Genomic DNA, 22517 nt, shown 5'->3' on the forward strand with positions numbered 1-22517 from the left:
TGGTGAAATAATTATGGCTAGTACTGATTATAAATCTTGGGAGAGTATTCCTGAGTTCTGAGTATGGAGACCCCACCTGGATGCCCACTAGACTTTTTAAAGGGATCCGTGGTCAGACAGCTTTAGGAAACTCCCGTCCAGGACCAAGACTGCTCTCCCACACTCCTGGCATGACCTTGCCCCCCATCTTGTGTGGCACCTGCCCACTCCTCGGGGAGCTGCAAGTCTGGGGAAGGACCTCAGTTTCACAGTGACGTCAGTTTATGAAACTCTAGCTGAGACCACTGCCAAGAAGTGCTTGCTCACCCTCCATCAACGGCAGGGGGAATCTCCCTCTCCTTTTCAGGGGGAAGCTGAAGAAAGGATTCATACACGAACCCCAATCCTTCTCACCAACCCCGGCCCACACCTCCCAGCAACTGAACTTGAAAAAAAAAAAAGCTGGTTAAAACCACTTCCTATATTTGAGACTAGAGAAGAGAGTGGTAGGCACGATTTCCTGACTGAACAAACCAGGCTAATACTTATATAGAGCAAGTGCTGACTGTCCTAGAGACGGATGGACCAGCGAGGATGACAACCTGGGCGGACTGATCCTACCCCAGCCTCCCAGCGCGATGCCAGCAAGAGGCTGAAAGGAAACCCAGCATTCTGCAGAGAAGTACCTTTTCTTCCTGGCCCCCACATCGGCAGCTGATCCCAGGGACCCGGAGGATGGAGCCAGGTTTGCTGATGTGGGGATTCTTCGTATTCATCGTTGCACCTGGCTGCGTGACAGGTAAGGGGTCACTGGTGCCCTCGGAGTCCTGGGAAGGCTAAGGATGTCGACTCTCCCCAGCCACAGAATCCGAGAGGCACCTAAGTAGAAAGTACGGGGAAGGGGGTTGAATCCTGGGTTCTACCCCTATGTTCACAGCCCACCGGGGGGCCCTTTTTATGCCTCAATTATCGCCGACCTATAAAGAGAACTTGGAACGGTGGGCTCTTCTGTCGCTCAAAGTCTTTGACGGCTGATTCTGGGAAGAAGAGGGTGATGTGATATTTGAATGTTAGCAGATACTAATGAGCAGAGTCCTCAAGAAATTGGATTTTCCACTGAATTCAGTTTTCCACTGCACCCACCAAGTTGTAAGACAATACTAAAAATCTACTAGGAGTCTCTTTAAGACCAGGTGAATGTGCGGCAGATATCACTAACTCATATATGAAACATTGGGATCATTTAAGAGCTCAGAAAAGTTAAGCCTCAAGGATGTATACTTTGTTTTTTACTGCCTCAGGAAATAATACCTAGGAAGTTTCTTATATGTGTAACTTTATAGAAGTTTAAAAAAAATAAGCATATGACTTTCAGAACATCAATTCTTCCTATGTTCTTATGTGTATATATGCATGTATGTATGTACGTGGGTATATATATATATATATATATGAAAGTTTTGAATTCCTTTCATCCTTTCAAAAGGGTTTGTCAGGTTTTTTTTTTAAGCAATAAGAAACCACCAACTTCTACCTCAAACCTCCTTCCTAACTGAGTGTGAACTTTCTAATAATGTCTTCCCTTGCTTATGCAGGAAAACAGGTAAGATATCAGAGTCTATGATTTTATATCCTTCGTTTCTAGATATATAATGACGCTAAGTGGCCACAGAAAGATATGTTAAGAAGTGAAACAGGATGATGCATAAGGAGTCTTTTTTGCTTGCTTAGGGGAAATGACCAAGTCACTGGGCTGTGAACTGACCCAGGTGCAGGATCTTCTTTACTTTGAAGTGAAAAGTGGGCGTGATTTTAGGAAGGCTTATAATGAGATTTCTACCTCCACAGGGTTTTTGCAAAGTGGGAGGTCAAGCCAAGCCAGAACAGAAAAGTCTTTACAGTTAATCATGCCCCATCTCTGGGAAACACATTTCAAGTAAACGCGTGTTATTGCCGGCCGATGATGACTTATCTGAAGATGTGAATGGTCTTGTAGCAGTGAGGACTGCTTCATACACTCACATCTTCAAAAATCTATCTAATACGTCTTGTTCCCCTTTTCAACACTGTAGGAAATACTAAAATGAACAAGACATAGCCTCACTCCTTAAGAGAGATATAACCTAGTAAGGGGAAGAAAGGCATAGATATAATAACAGCAGTATGGGTGGAATGGGATAAGTTCTAGGGGAGCGGGGGTGTATCAGGGAAAGCTTCGTGAAAGCAGCAGCAAAAAGTGCCCTGAGGGGGCAGTGAATTTCCCTGAGTGGAGATTACAGATAGAGAGGCCCACAGGAGCAAAGACACAGCAGAGCATCAGGGAACAGCCCCCAGCCTTGGACGGGGATGTGGGGTTGCTGCGGATTAAGACTGAAAATGTAGGATGGCGTCAAATGAATGACCCAAGGCCTTCGTAGCAAGTTTAAAAATTTAAACTTCATTTGGGAGTCAATAAAAGACTACTAGAAAGTAAAAATGACCATTTATAGAGTACCTTCTATGTGCCAGACGTATAAGTCTTCTTTTACTCTTCATAGCCCCTTTGCAAGGTGGACGTCACCAACCCATGAGATGAAGAAGACCTCAAAACTCAGAGATCACACAGGCAGTGACAGAGCCAGGACTCAAACCCAGTTTTCTCAGCCATGTGCTCCTTCTGTTCCCTGCAGACAGGGTCCGAGCTCTACAGAGATGATTCCGTAGAGAGAGTAGGTGCACAGACAGGGCGTGAAATTGTCCCATCCAGAGGCAAGTGAGGACTTGGTAGCTAAAGAGAATGACACGGGCTGAGTTTCTGGGATCCACATATGGCTTAGGAACCACTCCAGGGTAAGAAATAATCTCATCTCAGACTTTTTCCTCCCAGGGGAACCCAGTCTTCAAATAAACAAATCTTTTTATTCCTCAGAAGGGAGAGGTTGCTAACGAAATCAATCAGACTGTCAACAGATGCAATTTCTAGCTGATTCATAAGGCAGATTTTCAGTCTGAAAATTTCCAAAGCCACCATTTAAAATTGTGATGGGTGACAGGGGATGTATTAGTCAACGTGAGTGTTTTGAGTCTCTGTATTACTGGGTCCTGGGATGTGGTTGAAAAGAGAATTCTCCTGATGTTGCCAACAGGCACGTTATTGAAGGTGCCTTTCTCAGCATTGTGGAAATTCTGAGAGTTTATCTATGCCTTGATCATCTTTCTTTCATTCTAGGAATTCTGTGATCAAATCTTCATGCCCTAGACTCAAAAAAAAAAAAAAAAAACACAATGCGGAAACCCATTAAGATGATATTTTTGTCTAATTATCCCTTCTTGTAAAGATGACTGCCCACACTGGAATTTCCATCTTCACAGTTGTCATTAAAACACAAAATGTTTAACTCTTCATATTTAATCATTCAATTTCTCTAGATCCCAAGGTGTTATTACCACTGTTTCCTTGCTCACCTTTAAGATGTACTTTGGAGAAGATGTATATATATATGGGGCTTTGGTAAACTGAGGAAGTACCTCATGAAACAGTTGCTACTTTCTTTAAAAACAGCATGTCTTAAATAGGCAGTGCTGTTTATCACCCGTACATCTGCTCCTTTTGAGATCTGAGAGAATTAAGGCACCAAAAAGAGTTGACTTCACTGATGGACAGTCAGCTAGAGATGCTATAGAGGACGGCTGATGAGCTCTACAGCTCCTGCACTCAACTCCACTCATCCGAAGAGAAGACTTCTTGGCTTCTTTGGCTAAAGCCCTGAGTAGTCTGGAGGCTTCTGTGTTGTTTCTTGTTAAAGTCATTCCTATCATAGCGACAGTCACCCTTAAGTCAGGCTAGCCCTCAACGTGGTCATTCAAGTTCACTTCCCGCTCCCTTCATTTCCAATGATCAGCAGAAACCATAAAAATAAACAGAGTTCCTTTGGGAAGGGGGGCCATGTCACCTGAGGTCAGTGGAGAGAAGAGTCAGGGATACTGAACTTTGCAGGGAACAGAAAGTGGTCCAAGGCACCTCCGAACGACCATCGTCAGAGGAGGTGAAGGGCATGATTTTTGGCAAATTGCTATACCTCCCTGGGCCTCAGTTTCTCTGCAAAATGAAAAGGTTGATGGAGCTGATCCTAAGACTGACTTCTAGCTCTATCGCTCTATGTCAAGAATTCTGAACAGGAAATAAAATAAGCTCTGTCGAAAGGCCTTTTCAAGCCGGCGTACTTTTGGATGAAAAAGTTTCCAAACCGAAGACATACACAGCAGGGTCTGGGTTAAGAGACCTTTGCGGGCCCAAGTGCCGAGGCTGACGTATCATTGTAGGTTATTTCCAACTCCTGGAAGGTACCGCGCAGCACTCAGGCGAGGTTGTAAACGTCAAGGCAAAAACACTTCTCACTGCTGGGTGAGGCTTCTGCTATTTGCTTTTTGGGCATTTTTGCCCTCAAATGATTTCCTTGCTTCTCACAGGGGAGGTCTTACATGAGTGGGAACCTCCTTCTCTTCTCTTTATCTGAGGCCATTCCCTATGAGAAAAGGAAAGAGGACCTTAATTCAATCGATTGTTTCAAAAAGCTATAAGCGCTGCATCCCTGAAAGTGGTCAAGGCTTTCCAGCCACGTCGGGGAGCCACAGAGGGGCGCGTATGCTGGCTGGGAAGATGGACGGGGCGGAATTCCAGTTCTTCTCTGCTGCCCTCCAATCTCTATGTTTTAACTTCCCCTCCTAGAAAGTGAAATTAGGGATATGTGCCTTTCATACTTTTCAAATGTAAGAGCATCCAGATGGCAAACCAGTAGATTCTTGGCTTTAGGAGAGGATCTTGGCTTTTGTTCATCATCTGCTCCCCTGCCCCAGACTTTAGGCGGCAGTGAGAATCAGAAAAGGAAGGAGACTTGGGTGGAAAGGTGACAGAGGCTGGGTGGGGAATGCCGCTGAAAAGGTAAAACTTTGGGCACTTCCCTGGAGGTCCAGTGGTTAAGACTCTGCACTTCCAATGCAGGGGTCGCAGGTTCGATCCCTAGTCAGGGAACTAGGATCCCACATGCTGCGTGGCAAAGCCAAAAAAATGGTAAAACTTTGAACTGTGGGTTTATTTGTGTCTGGTGAGCGTCCAACAGCCAAACAGCATAAAGAGTTCCTCTATCCTTTTCCTCTCCATTAACTCCTGGGCTCCCTTTCTCTGCAAGTGTTTAAGCAGAGCCTAAATGAAAATTTGTCAAAAGTGGTGTAGAGATTTCCCAAGCCAGGCAGGAGGCTGAAGGAATGACCTCTGATCCTTTTGGACTTAGAATCTAGGATTCCTTCTCTCCAGGCTAACAATGTGTGTCACCTTGGTACCAGTCATAGCCCACCCAGGTGCCCTCTGAAGCCACTGGGGGTCCCTGTTCTTCATCCAGGCAGGTATCAGGGGAAGAGAGATTGGAGACCCTTAACGAGCTCCCTCATTCCCTCTTTGGCCACCCTTTCTAGTAATTTCTTCAGGAAGTTCTGCTTAGGTGGAGTCAGCCGCTGCCCCAAGTATTATCAAGGGGGAAAAAAAATGGTCCATAGAACCTCACCACATAAAGACAGACCTCATTTATCACTCCTATACATACATCCTGAATCTCCCAACAGGAAGAACAAAGTGATAGCAAGACTCCATCTGGCTTAACCTTTCTTGAGTGGTGAGTCCTTGAGCAAATTTGACGAGTGCTGTTAACTGTCTCCTTAGAAAACTGTACATATGCACAAAATTTTGTGGATAATATTTGGGGTTGTAGCCTCCCTATCAACCAGGGTCTCCAGGAAGGACCTCCAATGAGGTTCTTTAATATCTGAACAGCTATTGTTGTGAGCACAGAGGATGAGACACAGGAAGATATGCTCCCTGGTAAGGGAGCTATAGTTGGCTTGGCAAAAGCAACCTAAAAGGCCTGAGTGCCTAGACAAGATAGTAAGAAAAAGGTACCAAGGACACCAGGCAAGCAAGAAAAGTGGAGAGCCAGGACTAGAATCCAGGCTTCCCAAATTCCAGTCCAATATTCCCCTTAGGTCTTCACGTCGACTCTCAGTGACATCCATCCATCCATCTTTCCATCCATTGATCCATCCATCTTTCCATCCATCCATCCATCCATCCATCCCTGTGTTAGGATTACCAAGATGGAAAAGGTCTTTGCTCTCAAACTGCTTCTGGCCTAAGACTGGAGATAAAACATCTGCTGAGCAACTCCCACCTTGAAGACTTGCCAAGGGAGGCAGCAGTGTTTGCCAATGAGTCAACAGCCATCACTGAATCCCTCCCTCTCTCAGGCTTTCAAATAAGTCACCCATTTAGGGGAAAACAATAATAGAATCATCTCTAGGTATTTCAGGTATTTTCCACTCTAAGATTACTCAGGAAGTTTTTGGCTGTTTGACTTGTTTGGAGGTTACTCTGGGATTCGCCTCCATCAGGGAGAAAACACAAGTCCAACTGGGAAATGTATTTAGAGCAGTGGTTTCTAGCACGAACTGCACATTAAGTGTGCGTCTGGGAAACTTTAACAAATGATGCCCGAGCCTCACCCAAGACCAATTAAGACCACTTAGGTCAGACTCTCTGGGGATGAGAATTGGACATAAGGATAACATTATTTTTAAGCTCCTCAAATGATTCAAGATGCGGTTAGGATTGAAATCCACAGAATAATGATTCCATGGTTGGTCCAATTCCATTGTTTTATTTCTATTCACTAGGAATAGGTGCCCTAGCACAGTATTTCCCAAAGTTTAATCTATTACAGGTCACCTAGGGGCTTGTTGTGAGGCAGATTCTGACTCAGGATGTCAGGGATGGGGGCTGAGATTCTGGTTCAGGCTCCCTGTGAGGCCCATGTTGTTAATGCCCAAAACCCATTTTGAGTAGCAATGCTGTCACAGGAGAGAAGAAATATGTGGTGTGTCCACCCCACACAGAACTTGCAAGTAAAATGGGAAAACCAGTCTGGGAAAGACACAAGATCAAATATTACAAAGTGGTATGTAGCAAAGTTGATGCATGCCACAGCGATCAAAGCGGGGTAAGGTGCTTCGCGGAACGTTCAGAAAGGCTTCTTGGAGAAGGTGGCTCTAAGCTTGTGCTTCTGAATCTCAGAAGATGGCTGGAGGGTGGCGTTTCCTAATGATGTTGCTACAGTTGTATACGTGGGTCATGCTCCTTGAGTAACAACTGAAAATTGAGGTGTTAATGAGAGCAACGAAACAAATGACCCATATTTCAAATATTGGGTTGACCAAAAAGTTTGTTTGGGGTTTTCCGTAAGACAGTACGGAAAAACCCGAACGAACTTTTTCATATTTTGTGTTGGCTGCGTGCTGAGCAAGATGAGGCTCAAATGGCTAGCAATGATCTGATAAAAACTAGCACTTTTGCTCTGACAAGAAGCACCTGTGTTCGCCTCCTCTCATTTTGATCCTCTAGTGTCTACACACCTCGTTGGGGTCTGGTAGACTTCATTCCCACAATGGGTCACTGAATCAGCATCACCAGGGCCACATGACACCTCTGGGTAACAGTCAAGAAGTCCAGGGTCTTATTTCCCTACATCCAAATTATGTCCCGACCTAGCCCTGGCCAACGACACACCACAAGGCCAGAGCTCTGGGACCTCCATCCTGACCACCCACGTGACACTTTGCCCCCATCCACCCTGACCATGTGGCTTTCCATCAGCCATGGTGCCTGCACTCTGAACCCAGGGTCAGGTACCCAGGAGGATTTCAGGCAGCAGAAACACTAAGGCACCAAAGTGTGGATGCCATGGTTGGGGTTGACCCGACGCTCACAAGGGACCAAGTAAGGTGGATAGCCTGGGTCAGACTAGTGAGACCTGCTTCCTGGGCTGCTTTCCCCCCTTTTCCAATCATTCTGGATGCAGTGAAAGGGCAGGCTGGCATCAGGAGACTAGGAACAGTTAAATACTTTTTTCCCAAGAGAAGAAGAAAGAGATGCAGGTTTCTAAAGAATAAAAAGTAAGTGCTAAGGAGGCGATTGGTTCCTTTAAAAGAAAGAGCGTGGAAAGCCCTCTTGAGAGAGAAAGCTAAGTGGTGGGCGAAGCTGTGAACTGGAGAACAGACGGCTGGCTGGGGCAGGCCTGGCACAAACCCTGATCCCAGTACCCACTTTTTCCTTTGAGGCTTATTTGCCTTCAGCCTTGCTGCAGGAAACCTTTTTTTTTTTGGCTACACCGCGTGGCTTGTGGAATCTTCGTTCCCTGACCAAGGACTGAACCCAGGGCCACGGCAGTGAAAGCGCCGAGTCCTAACCACTGGACCCCCAGGGAACTCCCCAAGAAACATTTTAAACATGAATGATAATAACAAGAGCTAATATTCACAGCCTACATGCTCTCTTACAGGCATTATGTGAAAACGTAGTATTCCTTCGGATAATCCTCAAAATCAGGTCGGCCTTGTTCTCACCCCCATTTTGCACCTGGTAAACTGAGGCTCACAGAAGTGAGTAAGTGAGCCCATGGAACACAACCGGGGTGGGGAGCGAGGATGCGAACCAGGCTGGAGTGATGCAGAGCCCGCGTTCTTGACGTTTCTCCTGAACCACGTTAGTAAACAAGTTTATTTTCACTTTTTTAAAAGTGGAAGAGAGTCTGCTCTGAGGAGGTCCTGCTGCTACTGTGGTTGTGCGTAAATGAACGAGCCTGTTCCTACAGACTCCGACCCCAGATGCCCAGCAGTGATCCCTCCATCTCCTCTAGGAGTTGACCTCTTCAGGCGCACAGAGCCCCTGCAGACTTAAATTCTCTGAATCCCGCTCTCCCCCTCCTTCTACGCCCCAAACAGCAGCTCGGGGTGTCTTTCCTGCATTTGACTGTGCTTGAAAGAAAGCACTCGAGTCGAGCCACGTCTGCCCCAGACGCCCACGAAACAGAGGAAATTCTGAGCACCTCCGGGCATGAGTCAACCCCACCACGTTCAGGAATCTCTGCCCACAGAATCACCCACTCTTTTCTGTTTGGGCCCAAAATAGTTACCTCCTTCAGAAGTCTTGCTGCTTTTTGTATCCTCAGCAATAAGAAAACAAAGGCGAGGATAGGTGTGTCTCTGAGGCATGGTGGTGGGAGTCTTCTCTGCTGTGAAGTTTTTCAGAGTGAAAACACTGCTGCCAAGGTAGACAGACAGGATGGGTGTGACAGGTGGAGGAGGGACGCAGGAGGGTGGATGCGGACAGTCTTGCCTGTGGCATCACCTTCAGGCACTGCTTCATTCCTTTGTTGATTCATTCATTTGGCAAATATTTATTGAGCAACTACTATGTGTCAGATACAGGGTTAGGAGATGAATGTAACCCAGTCCTTGGCCTCCAGGAACACACCATCCAGCAGGAGAGAAATATATCGCACAGATAATGCCAACACAAGCTGAGATCTAAAATGCAAATACAAAGAAAGAGTGGATGGAACACACAGACAAATGTTTGTTCTTATACGAGTCCCCGTACCTCTTGAATCAAGAATTGCCTCACATTTACACTAACATTTGGGACAGAAAGGAGGGCTGAGAGCATTACTTGGTCATTATCAACTACTGAAGTTATTGAAATCAAACACCGCAGATTCTGAATTTATAACAACATAGTCAGAGGATGCGCAGAAGCTTTCTTTTGCTCGAGAAAGTCCCTGACCGAGAAAGTGGGAACATTTCAGGTGGGAGTAGTTACATTCCTTGAAGAAGAAACTGATGGCTCCCACAGGCCCCAGGTATTGCAGAAGTACCATTTATACACAGTGCTGACCGATGGCATGTCCTCAGCGGAGCGTGAACCACTCCCCCATTCTAAACGCCCAGGAAGGACCTTCCCCTCCAAGGAAGGGATGAAGGGAACCTAGTCAGTCCGGTTACCTTATATACTTAAAAGCAAAGCAACAGTGTTTCCTTAAAACATATATATATATATATATATAGAGAGAGAGAGAGAGAGAGAGAGAGAGAGAGAGAGTATGTGTTTATATGTATACATGTTTGTGTATGTATACACAAACATACATATATACTAGGTATATATACATATATGTGTATATATGTACATATATGTGTGTTTATATATATACACACACATGTATATAATATGTGTGTGTATATATATATATATATGTGTGCGTGTGTGTATAACTACATATACATAGTTTCATGAAATGAGGTCCTTGGAGCAAATTGGCCCATCTCCTCAGAGAAAGATCATGATACCAAATAAAGGGCAGAGGACTCATTTCTAAGAGTTTTGCTTGAAATCCCCGAAGGCTAAGTTGACGTCAGCTTCTTCCTGCTTCGGGGCTCTGTGAGTTTCCCGGGAGTTTCGGGGGAGGCTGCGCATCTGGCATCTTTCCTGGTTGCGGCTGGGGCTGTCACGGCGTCCCCGGCTGATGAAACCCGCCAGAGCCTGCGCACCCAGCTGAGTGTGGTATCCGTTTCCGGTCCCTGTGGTAGTGACACCTCTGTTCAGAGCCTGATTTAGAATAAAAGGATCTTTGTGAAGAGAAAACTCCTTATTTTAAGTGGAAAGCAAAACAAACAACTACAAAAAAAAATGACAAACCCCAAAACCTTTTAAAAATAAAAGGGCAGTTTCCGCTGACATCCTGCTGACACCCAGGAGAGCACGGGGACCGCAAAGGGTGAGCATTTCGGCTCTGATGTGCAAACGGGTCGTTGTTTATCTCACTTTTGACTTTCAACGCCTTTCACTGGCCAGGCCATCAAGTTTCACTTTCCCTCTTCCCAGGGCTTCGTTAATCTCACTCCCCTAGCCTGAGTTTGCAGTGGGCTTGTGCAGAGGGTCTGCGAACAGAGCTGTCAGGACACCTCAGCCTCCCGCCCTCCTCCTCCTCCTCCTGGGAGGGTAACTGCGTGCGCTGCACCTGTTACCTCACAGAAGCCTCACAACGACCCTGTGAGTCAGGTACCACCATGATCATTCCCATTTTACAGATGAGGAAACTGAAGTCGTGAAGCAGTCATTCCCGCGCCCAAGAAAGTGATGGAGGCGGGCTACCGGCTCCATCCCTGTACAAAGGAAGCACACAGTTGAGAGCTCTCATTAACTCCCCTGGGCTTCTTAGGTAAGCCTTCCAGGTCTCATTTTAAGTCACTCTTTGATCCATCCCCAAATTAATTCTCCTGAAAACAACTTTCGTGATGCCTTTCCCCTGATCAAAGAGCTCAAATCCTTCCCCGCTGCCTGTGGGGCACACTTCCTCTGCCTGGCATCCCATATTCTTTCTGACCTGGACCATCTGCATGTCTTCTGCACATCAGGCCCCCCAGCCCGCAGGTCTCCTATTCTGCAAACGTAGCTTCCTCACCTATGACTTCAAAGCCTAGGGGCATCCTCCCCTCATAATCTTCCGCATCTCATCAGCCTATTTGGGATTCTTCCCAACTGGAAAGCATCTTGGGAGAGCAGAAAGGGCTCATGAACTTGGGATTCTGCAGGCTTGGATTCAGATTCTGGTTTGAACTTGTGTGACTCTACTTTCCTTTAAAACAATCGCTGGGTACCATTCTCTGCAGGCTCCAGCAGGGTGGGGGCATCTGAGGGACACAGTGTGGCAAGCACTGTGTAAAGAAATGGCGGGTGGTTCGGGAGTGCAGCGGAATGCCCGAAACCAAAGAGACGGGTCCAGGAGGCTTCCCAGAGAAAAGTGACAACGAGGGAGGCCTGCAGGACAAGCAGAAGTCGAGAAGGTGGAAGCTAAGTCGTGAGCAAGGTTAACGACAAAAGACAGGGCATGGTCCACCAGGCCGGAGAGCTCAGGCGGGGGACAGAGGTGGAGGTGGTTGAGGCTGGGCTGTGAGCTATGTCATGGAGCCTTGCCAAGTACAGGGGCTTCGACTGTATCCTGGGAGGAATGGGTACCACAGAGCGGAGTGGGCAAGGGAAGGATGCGGTCTGGGCTTTAGAGCGTTGGCTCTGGCGTCCGTGCGTATGACGGCAGGCGGGACAGGGGGAGGGGGTGCAGCCCCGGAGGGCGCTGAGTGACCTAGTGGGGAGCTGGTGGTGGGCAGGCTCTTCTACCCTCCATGGGTTTCAGTTGCTGTGGGTATAAAGTGGGACGCGGCGGCCTGCCTACAGTAACCAGGATATAGTAGGCGCTCAGTAAACATGGCTTGCTGGGCTTCCAATCTGCACAGCCAAGGCCCAGAGCACCTCTCCACAGTGCTGTCTCACAGACTTCTCAAACTCAGTACAGCCAGAGCTGTGGCCCCAGGCCTACTCTTCCTCCTCTATTTCCCATTTTAGTGAAAGACACTACTATCCACCCAGCTGCCCAGGAACCCTGGGCAAAATCCTTGTTCCTTTCCCTTGGCTGGCCCCGCACTCCCTACGAATCCCCAGTCCCTGCAGAGTCCAGCCTGAATGATCTCTGTACGTTAGCACCCAGCATCTGCTCTCCAAGCTCCAGCACCCACCCCACCCAAAGATGCCCGCAATGGCCTTCCCACCATGTGGGACACATGTGGGACGGGGTGGGCGGTCAGAGGCTACAGTGGCCACACGAACAGGATGCAGCTGAGACACAGGGAGGAAACTGTGGGTGAACGGGGTCACGAGCACCTCCACCTGTGAGGCTGCGGGTCCAAACGCTGGCCTCACACCGACTGGCTGTGCGACTCCGCAAAGGTCACTGACCCTGTCGGGGCCTCACCGCCATCGTGTATGACACAGAGCCAGTAAGAACGACTATCTAATAATTAATCATATTTAAATGTTTCTTATTTATAACTATACTAATCATACTGTAGTACTTTGTATATCTTAATTTATTATACATTTAATATTTTAATTATAATAATGTACTATATAATAATCATTGTATTAATTGTCATGAATATTCCTAACAGCCTACTTCATAAGGGGCTGTGAGGACCAGAGAGGTCCATATATGTACCCTGATCAGTGCCCGGTGTGCAGTGTCTCACACACCTTGGACAGAGCGGGCACTGTCTAAGCATGCGAGGAGATGGATAGAGAGGGTCTCTAAGCCCCTTTCGGTCCCGACATTGTATGGCTTAATAAACACCCTATAGCGGAGTGAAAAGTCATCCCTTCAGCCCTGTGCTGACCGAGCCATTCAGCCCCCCAGCGGCCGGCAAGCTCCCCTACCTGCATCCGGTCCGTTTGTAAGCAGGACTGAAGGTATCAGTTCACACTACGGAAGGAAGTCTATCTGGTTCACGCTACAATTACCACATCCTTGGCGAGCCCCATCTGTCCTTTTCAGCGCAAAGCAATTCCCAGTGAATCATGGTAACAGGTCTTAAGTTCCCATGTCCTTGGAAAGTGCTGCCACCTTGGGTTTAAATTCTATAAGAAGCCCGACACAAAAGCCCCTTGCAGGACCATCACCTGTGGTTGTAAAACCTGAGGTGTCTGTTGAAAGGGACAGCACCCACCTACGGCACTGAGCAGAGGGCAGGACTTCGGTGCTACCTAAGAATTTAGGGAAGACAGGAATGGTGTAGAGCTGGCACTTTAACACTGGGGAACACGGAGCCTGTTTCCTTCAGTGCTGGCTGAGGGAGGACAGCCCAGGCTGAGTCCACAGACTGAATTCATCAAAAGCCTTTCAGCTGAGGCTGCTTTTCTGAGGCCAGTCCCTGGAGTACCAGGGAGGGCTTTGGGTCTCATTTAATCGACGATCTTAACATAACCTCCTCCCGACCCTGTGTCACCCACCCCATCATCCGCCCACTCTGACACATCCTCATCCTTCTATTTATGGGGCAGCGCCTGCCAACATGCAGATTTGGGAAATACGTTCAGGCTGCTGTTTGTCTACCCTAAACCCGACTTAAGCGAGTCACAGTGGACAAGCAGATCAGGGCTGCCCCCAAAGCACCAAGAACCCCAGAACCTAAATCAGCACCTTCCCCTCCGGGCAGTCTGTGGCCTCCATTTCCATGTCTGGATTGACATTCTCCATGCAAGGGTCTGATCCCCATCCAAAACGCATGGTGATGTCTTAGTCCGTGCAGGCTGGTCTAACAGAATACCAAAGCCTGGGGGGCTCAGAACAACAGAACTTCATTCCTCACTTTATTCCTGGAGGCTGGGATCTGAGATCAGGGGGCCGGCGTGGTGGGGTTTGGGTGAGGGCCGTTGTGTCCCCACATGGCTGGGAGCAGAGAGGATGCCGGCTCTCTCGTGACCCCTACAGGGGCACAAACTCACCCCTGAGGCTCCACCCTCATGGCCTCACCTCACCCCAAGGCCCCACCTCCTAACACCATCACGTTGGGCAGTAAGGATTCGGCATACGAATTTGGGGGGCGGGGGCCTCAAACATTGAATCCAAACAGCACACACGTGTGTCTTGTTTAAAACTGAGTGTGATTCTTGAGAGCTGGTGGGAAGAAGAGTGTCCCAGAGTTAGGGGGATGGCGGGCATCCCCGGGAGGTGGAGTGGGGCGGCAGGTGCGGGTTTCTGATGGCAACATCTGACCCGGGTCCTCCCAGGCTCTGTACACGTGGATTTGGGGTGCCTGCCACACTTAGGGTCCGTGTCAGCATGGCCAGCTGCTGTTTGACACCCAAATGGGACAACGGCTCTGACGAGTAACTCTTAGTCTGGATGCCTCCATCATGTCATGTGACCTTTTCCTTTTTCCTTCTTTCCCATGTTTCCCTTTCGGTCTTGAGTTTCTACCCGGCATCACACTAACCCATCTGGCATTCTTCAGAATTCCAGTGGAAATTCCATGGTTATCCAGGTGAAAAATCTCCTCGACTCCATGGTCTAATTTCTCAGAAGACTCCCCTTGGGGAAGACAGTGGGTGGGATTCGCCAACGTAGCACATTTCTACTAAAAACATTATTTCGTCCCAAGAAATGGGTTTCAAAGATTTGAAGGAAAACTGCTTTTCGATTTCAGAGAAAAAACACGGGTCTATTTCTATCCCCCTTGTTTTTCTTATCTGACAACCCTTTAATTTTCATCAGGTTGACATTCTGCGGTAAACTTGCGGTTAACCCTTTCACGTACAGAAGTTTGTTATCAGCTAAGACTCCCAGGCGCAAAACACAACCACCCCAAAAGTTTCATTCACAGAAGCGTTTGAGACCCCGAAACATGAGAGCTTTGATTCAGGGACAGCTTCTGGGAGGAATATTGTTGGTTCTCAGTCTCCTTTTTTCCCTTCCAAGGGAAAGAGAAAATAACTGGATTCCCACCCATCTCCCCCACCTTCTTTTTTCTTGGTAATAAGTGTTGATTAAGGAAGAAGATGTTCTCCAGAAGGATCTTACCCTGTGAGTCACTCATTCTTGGGTCGTGGAAATTCTGACTCTTTGGCCTGGGAGGCCCAGCCGGGTCTCAGAAACTGTGGGTCAGACACACACAGAACTCACAGATGCAGGATGCTAATTAGTGCAGAATGAGCCCAGTTGCACTGAGATCTTCCCCTTCAGAGTACACAGCCCCCCCTCTTATTCCCACCCGGGGAATCAGGCACCTTTTCTTTGATGCCATTAAGTTGCCTTTACCCGTCCCCCCAGCCCTGAGCACAAACAAACTTGGCTCTGCCATGTTCCCCTCAGTCTTTATGCTGAACGAAGATGGATATGTGTCTGAATTAATTGATTAATAGACCATAATATTGACGCAATTGCCAATACACTCAAGCATTCATTCAGTGCCTAAGGCTGCCCACGTTGAAGAAACAGTTTAAATAAATAGTAGGTGACATGGACAGCCAACAACAACCAGAAATGACCAGAAGTTTTCAAACTAAACCATGGTGAGCTAGTCGGCAGTGATCAGGAAGTTGACCATGTTTTATTAGATGTTAAGGCCATTGTGAATATAGGTGAGAGGAAGGAAACGAATGCAGAATTCTCATAAATAGTTCTTAGAAGATGAAGTCAAAAGAAACTCCATTTCCTTGCTCTGACACAATCAAGCTTTAAGTAATTAACATTTTAGATAATTTTTTTCCAGCTCACAAAGGAACCTTACATATTTTATCATTTGGTCCTAAAAACAACACTGCTCGAGAGATAATAATAGCAACAATCAAGACTTGTGGGACATTTTACAGATATCAAGGTCCTTTCACTTACATTATTTCCCAGATACATTTCTGTCATTCACACCCTTGCCATTCACACTCCAGCAAACATTCCATCTATAGTCCCCTGAACCCGGCATTCCCCCTGCCAGGGTGACCTATTCTGCTGAACCTACCAGGTGAACCCCATTCACCCTTCAAACGAGGTACAGTCAGGAGCAGCCTTCCTCCTTACCTGGCTCACAGGCCAGGAAGGATTCCACCCCCCCATCAGGGGCACCACACCAGGAGGCCCAGAAAACCAATCAGCATGGCAAAGGCAGTGACCTGGAGTATCTAAGAAGCTCCTATGGTCACAAGCTCCTTAATGGCTCTGAGGAATCTGCCATCTGCTATTTGATTGGCAGACTCAGTCCCCAAAGCAAAGCAAAGAAATGCTGTCAATCCCTCCCGACAGGCGGGAGTCCAGTGTTTGACAAACCCACTTCCCAGATTAAAGGAAAAAGAGGGAGGGGTGGTTGTGGTACCCCGAGGTGAATCATGGAGGCAGAGAACACCTCACCTGCAGGCATTTACTGTGGCACTAGTGCATCAGCTCTGTGCTCTGGGACCCTAGGATGCTTGGCTAGACGATATTTTTAAAGACATATCGGAGGCTGGGAGACACGGGAGGTGCAGGGAAATGATAAGACGCTACTGCTCTGGCGGGTCTGCAGTTGGGAGGGCTACAGGAGAGTGGTGAACGTTACAGAAGAGAGGGGGCGTGCGCGAGGCTCCCGCAGAGGTCCAAGCAAGGACTTTTGAGAAGGGTTTGGACCTGATGGCAAAGGAGAGTGGAATTTAAGGGAGATGCTGAAGTGTCACATCACAGGAATGCCAGGGTCACCAAGAGAAACAAGGACAAGAAGAGGAACAGAGGATTGTTTGTGTGTGTGCTTGATTTTAACTTTTTTTTATGTATGAAGTTTTTATTTTGTGATTTTCTCAGGATACATTTCCAGGTATAGGATGCATGGGTAAAAGATTATGAAGATTTTGATAACTATGTATTGAAGCTCTGTATTGTAATGGTTAAGATGTTGGGCTTTGGAGTTTAGAATGAGCTGGGTTCAAATTCTAGTTCTGCTTGATCTTGGACCAGCTACTGTAAATCTATGTTTTTAACATTTTATTTTGAGATAATTATAGACTCACATGCAGTTGTAAATAATAATATCGAGAGATCCAATATAGCCTTCATTCAATTTCCCCCCAAATTATAGCATGATATCACAACCAGAAAATTGACCTTGCTACAATCCATCAGTCTTACTCAGATCTCACCAATTTTATATGCTGTCATCCGTGCATGTGTGTCTTTGGTTCTACACAACTGTCCCACATGTGTAGATTCATGTGACCATCACCAGAGCCAAGATACACAGCAGTTCTCATCACAAGTATCCCTCCTGCTGCCCTAACATGGCCACAGCCACAGGCCTCCTTCTTCTCTAATCCCTGGCAGACACTAAGCTGCTCTCCATCTCTATTATTTTGTCATTTTTAAGACTGCAAAATAAATGGAATCACACAATATGTAACCTTTGAAACTGGCTTTTTTCACTCAACCTAATTCCCTTTCTGCACACAATTCTCTTACGATCCATCTTTCTGCACACAATTCCCTTGTGATCCATCTTTCTGCATTCCTTAGCTGGCATTATCCTGTAAGAAAAGTGTTTCTTCCCTACCTACCCCATGCCACACTTCTTTAGTATCACTCTTGATTGCTGTCTTTTAAAATTATTTCATTATTTTATTACTTCCACCATTGATTCTCTTGGGTTTACTAGACACACTACCGTATAATCTGCAAGCAGAGATAGCCTTATTTCTTTTCTTTCCAGTTTTTATGCCCCTACATTCTTTCATCTGATTGAATTGACTAAAACCCCAATGGCAATGTTAAGTAGAAGAAGAAATAGTATCTTTACCTAGAAGTTTTGAACAGAGTTGAAGTACCAGAGGATGGCCAGATGGAAAGGCGGAAGGCATTCCGTCTAGACTAGAGCTCAGGGCTAGAGGTAGGAATTTAGAAGAGGCAGCACAGCATCCTGTCAAGACCACGGCTCGGAAGCCTAGATGAGCCTCCAGCTCCATCACTGTGGGTCCTCTAGCTGGGTGACCTCGCTGGGGGACCTCAGGCAATTCTTCAAATCTCGTTGTGCCTTGATGTCTCATTTGTAAAATGGCAGTAATCATGATAATGTCTACTTCATAGTATAGTTGTCAGGATCAGATTAGTTCATATGTGTGAGGGCTTGTTATTGTTACTTAAAAATGAATTAATAAACATGTACTCAGACTTTCTCAGTTTTAATTTCTAATATGGCAAAAACAACGATGGATATAATCCACAGAAACAAATGCTTTGGCGGGGGGGATGCTCCTCAGTAATTTTTGAGAGTGTGAAGGGGTCCTGATACCAAAAGGTTTGAGAATCACTGCCTTCGTCATACTGGTTGTTAAAAATTGAAATACTTCCAAACTTGTTGGTAAACATCTGCTGCTTTGAACCTGTCAAATGACCCTCCTTACTCATTCCCCTGGCTCCTCCCACATATCAGCACTGAAGGGTTACTGTGTGGCAGACGGGGCTCCAGGACCCTCGGCTTCATCCTCATTGGCATCCTTGGTTCCTGACCCTGCTACCCTGCTTGTTCAACATTCTGAATCTCACTCCTACAGAGAAACCAACTGCATCGCCCTCTGAGCTTTTATGGTGACCTGAGGTCCATGCAAACCTTTTCTTCACACTCTGTCCTCTTCTTCCTTGCTTCTTCCTGAGACATTTATGTTCGCTATTTGAAAGAATTTCCTGAAAGCAAAAGTGAGATTTTTTTTAAAAGGTATACATGAGGGCAGCAATAGTGGGCTTTCTTGTGATTCTGATCCCATCACCTTGAGCTGTGTGACTTGGGCGATTGACTGAATCTCTCTGAACTTCAATCTCCTGCTGTACAAAGTGGGGTGACAATATATGTCCCTCTGAGGGTTGTAGTGAGCATGGAAGGTGATCTCTACAAGTAAGCAGCACACAGGCAGGGCTCAGATGTCAGTTACTATTCTATAAATAGCCCCAAATGGAGGACCTGAGCTCCCTGACTTCAAAGATAATGATCTGAATTAAACCACAACATCTCACAAACACTTCCCAGTAACCCAGATACTTTAGACATAGCTCTAACTCCTAGCTAGAGAGAACCTTCCATAGCAGGGTGAGAAGCACACTCATTCCTGAAGATAATGGTGGGAAAGCACTGAACTGGGAGTCAGGGCTCCGTTCTACTCCCAGGTTTGCCACAATTGGAGGAATGGCACTCAGCCTCAGTTTCCTTATCAACAAAAGGGGAGATTAATCTAAATCATCTTTGGGGTTTCTCCCAGCTCTCAGATCCTGGGATCCTATTGAGAGGAATAGTCAACATGTCCTATAATATTTTATTTTGAACCCAAAACACCTGCTTTCTATAAGGCTCAGACTGCTGGGTGGATTTCCCAAGGAATTTGGAGACTGTCTTTGACATTAGGTATATCTTGGGGTTCTTCTCAGATCTGACACAGAAGATGAATGTCTTTAGGTCAAGAACTACACAATTTCTTTATCCAATGCCCCAAACTCTTGATGGACACCTATGTCCCTTGCGTAAAGCTTAGTAAATCATCATCTAGAAGTTTCTGTGCTTAGTGAGTTATTCTAATGTTCATCCCCGATCCCCATTGTATAGACGGCCAAGCAGAAGGACACAAAGATGAAGCCATGCACTCAGTGCTGGCTGGGCTGTACGGGTAAACATAACTTGATCTTGATTCATCCACAGAGCAAAGAATCTTATCTCAGACCCTGTCCACATCCTTTTGAAGCCCCTTCCTTTTCCTTATCTTTCACGTTACACAGGCCACAAGGGCCAGATGAGTGCTCTCTCATTTTGAACAAAAACAGAAAAGAATTCTTTTTAAAAAATCACCTTGCCCACAGCCATTTTCACCCACCCACCTTTCCTGCCAGGGGAGTTCTCACTGCACCCTCTTAGATGCTTTGCCTGGGAACGACGTGTTCTGTAAGCAGATTCAGCCCCGCCTGAGGGCGCCGTTCTCGGTCCCCTGGGGGAGGCGGGCCCTCCGGAGGGGGTAGAATAGGGGGGAAGATGGGACAGCCACTGCTGGGTGCGGCTACAGCCCCAGCAGCATTGGGGCGCTCGAGAGAAATAGTTTCAGCCTCCACACTCACCCCACTGTGCCCAAATATGCATTTAACAGGCCCCCCAAGCCACGTGTACACACATTAAAGTTTGAGAAGCTCTGCTGTGAACAAGTGAAGCAGAGTCCTACCAACTGTAGGAAACCGACTTCCCGGCTCAAAGGACCGACTGCCTTCCAGGTGTTGCTATTTCTGGTTAACTCGAGGAACACAAAAATATATCAGCACAAAATTTACCTTAGTTCTATTCCCTTCTAAAAACAAAACAGCAAGACACCAAGGGGTAGCTTTATTTAGGGGAGTGGAGTTGAGGTCATATGCGAAATGAGAGAAAGGGTGTCAGGAATCCAGATCCAATCAGGAAGCCCTGGTCTGCATCTCTTGTCTCTCTTAGTGAGTGACAGGCCACTTAGAGGAAGAGAAGGGAGTGCCTCGTTTCACCAAGTTTCTCATCTTTTATTGGACACCCAAGCAGTAGAAGCTGCACGACTGTCCTTCTGGGAACAGTGGCGGAAAGGAGAGAGCAGACGCCTGGGAGACAGAAAAGCTGGTCTGAATCCCTCAATCTGTTGCTGTGTAACCTACGAATGCCTAATCTTTCCCTCCCTAGCATGGGCGTGGTGAGATGGAGGAGATGAGCCTCCAGCAATCCAGTGGAGGGAAAACAAAAGGCAAAGCAACACAGAAAAAAAGGCGAAGCGTGTCCCAGGGTCCCTCACCCTCAGCCACCTTCCTCCCAGACCTGTGCGGTGACACAGCCCAGAGCAACGTGGCTCTCAATTACGGTCGCTAATGTCAGCTGAAGAAGCCAAAAGCAGCCATGAATTCCTGCATTTCAGTTCAGCAGGGAATTCCTGGAGGCAACAAGCCTACAAATATCCCAAGGGAAGATGCACCTGGGACAGTGTTTCAGGGACAGGGATGGAGGCTGGGTGGGGACAGGGGGTGGGACATACGGGGTCCTGCCTGTGTCTTTCCAGTTACCATTCTTAGCAAAAATTTGAAATAAGATGTGAAACACCTTCAACATTGGAAGAGCTCAGTTTAACTCTCAATGCAAGTCCCTTGGGAAAATCCCTTGGGATTTTTCAGGATGAATAATAATTACTGGCTCTCTTTCCCCTCTGCCTACATAAAAGGTAGGAGGCAAGACCACATCAATGTTCCTCCGAGCCCATGGTAGGACCCCTCCAGGGGCCCCAGTGTCCCAGCTCTGAGCATTCGCCCCAAGTCCCAACACGAGGTTAGTAGTCTAAACTTTTTCCTCCAATCTGCAGGCAGCACACACTTTCAAAACTCTCAGAAGAGAAAATGACATCCAATCCGGAAATGCACCAATACTTAAAAATGACAGAGAGAAAAACATTTCCCACCTTCCAAAAAAAATTCTGCATTTGCCTCCTGAGCTGGGAGAATGGGTCAGAGCTGAGAGCAGAGAATAATTTCTGTTAGAAAGTCAGAGCCTCTGGTGGAAGCAAGAAATAGATCTGGAAAGGTGGGTGCAAGAGTAAAGGCGGAAAGGTGGGTGCAAGAGTAACGGCGGAAAAAACCCGTTTGCTGAATTTCGAGAAATTTTAGAGCTTTTGGAGTAAAACTAGAGAATGAGGGCAGCTGCCATGCTGTGTGAAAATTTGTAAGTGATAATATGGGGAAGGAGGCTGTAAAGACATTTTGCTGAGTCACATAAACAGAACTGTCTTTCAATGTTCCTCTGCAAGATTTCAGGAAAGACAAAGTGTTTTCATCCTTTTTTTTAAGATGTTGTACTGCTGTTTCTTTTACGACACCGCCCTGAGAAGGGCTTTTAAAAATCCCAGATTTATTCCTGTTAAAAGAAACACCACCCGCACCCCGGGTCTACCTTTCCTGCACACTCCCCTGCCCCCCAACACACACACTTTCTTCAGGTGATACTTGGAACACTCTTCACATGGTTCCAGGGAAAAGGGTTATAGTCAAGTTCTTTACTAGTTCTTAGCTATAGACCAGGGAAGTTTCAGTGCTTCTAGATTCCAGGAAAGATGCTTTTATAAAAGGAAAGTCTGTGGGAGTAAGAAGTTCTGGAAATTTCTCTTGTCCCCGCATGACCTCCTCAGATGCTTGGGCTAATTTATGATGATCCTGGAAATTTCCATGGCCTAATTTAGAAAAGCATATCATCATGTAAATAGTTTTTAAGGACACAAAGTTGCCCCGAAGGCAATCTGTCTGTCTGCCTTCTTTTCAAATTTCTGTGTTTAGAAACTCTCTTGGTTTGTGGTTGAGTCG

The 22517-nt window shown here is 46.8% G+C and overlaps 1 protein-coding gene across 1 annotated transcript in view; it reads left to right on the top strand.

Annotated features, from left to right (window-relative positions):
- Positions 1-592: 592 nt before the first annotated feature.
- The window catches only part of IL2RA (interleukin 2 receptor subunit alpha), a 41958-nt gene continuing 20033 nt past the window's right edge, over positions 593-22517 (top strand). The window contains exon 1 of the mRNA XM_007167442.2: positions 593-778. Coding sequence (XP_007167504.2) covers positions 715-778 — 64 coding nt within the window. The 5' untranslated portion in view covers positions 593-714. The remainder of the gene's footprint in view (positions 779-22517) is intronic.

The sequence above is a fragment of the Balaenoptera acutorostrata genome, chromosome 3 (genome assembly GCF_949987535.1).
Source record: "Balaenoptera acutorostrata chromosome 3, mBalAcu1.1, whole genome shotgun sequence".
Classification (NCBI taxonomy): Eukaryota; Metazoa; Chordata; class Mammalia; order Artiodactyla; family Balaenopteridae; genus Balaenoptera; species Balaenoptera acutorostrata.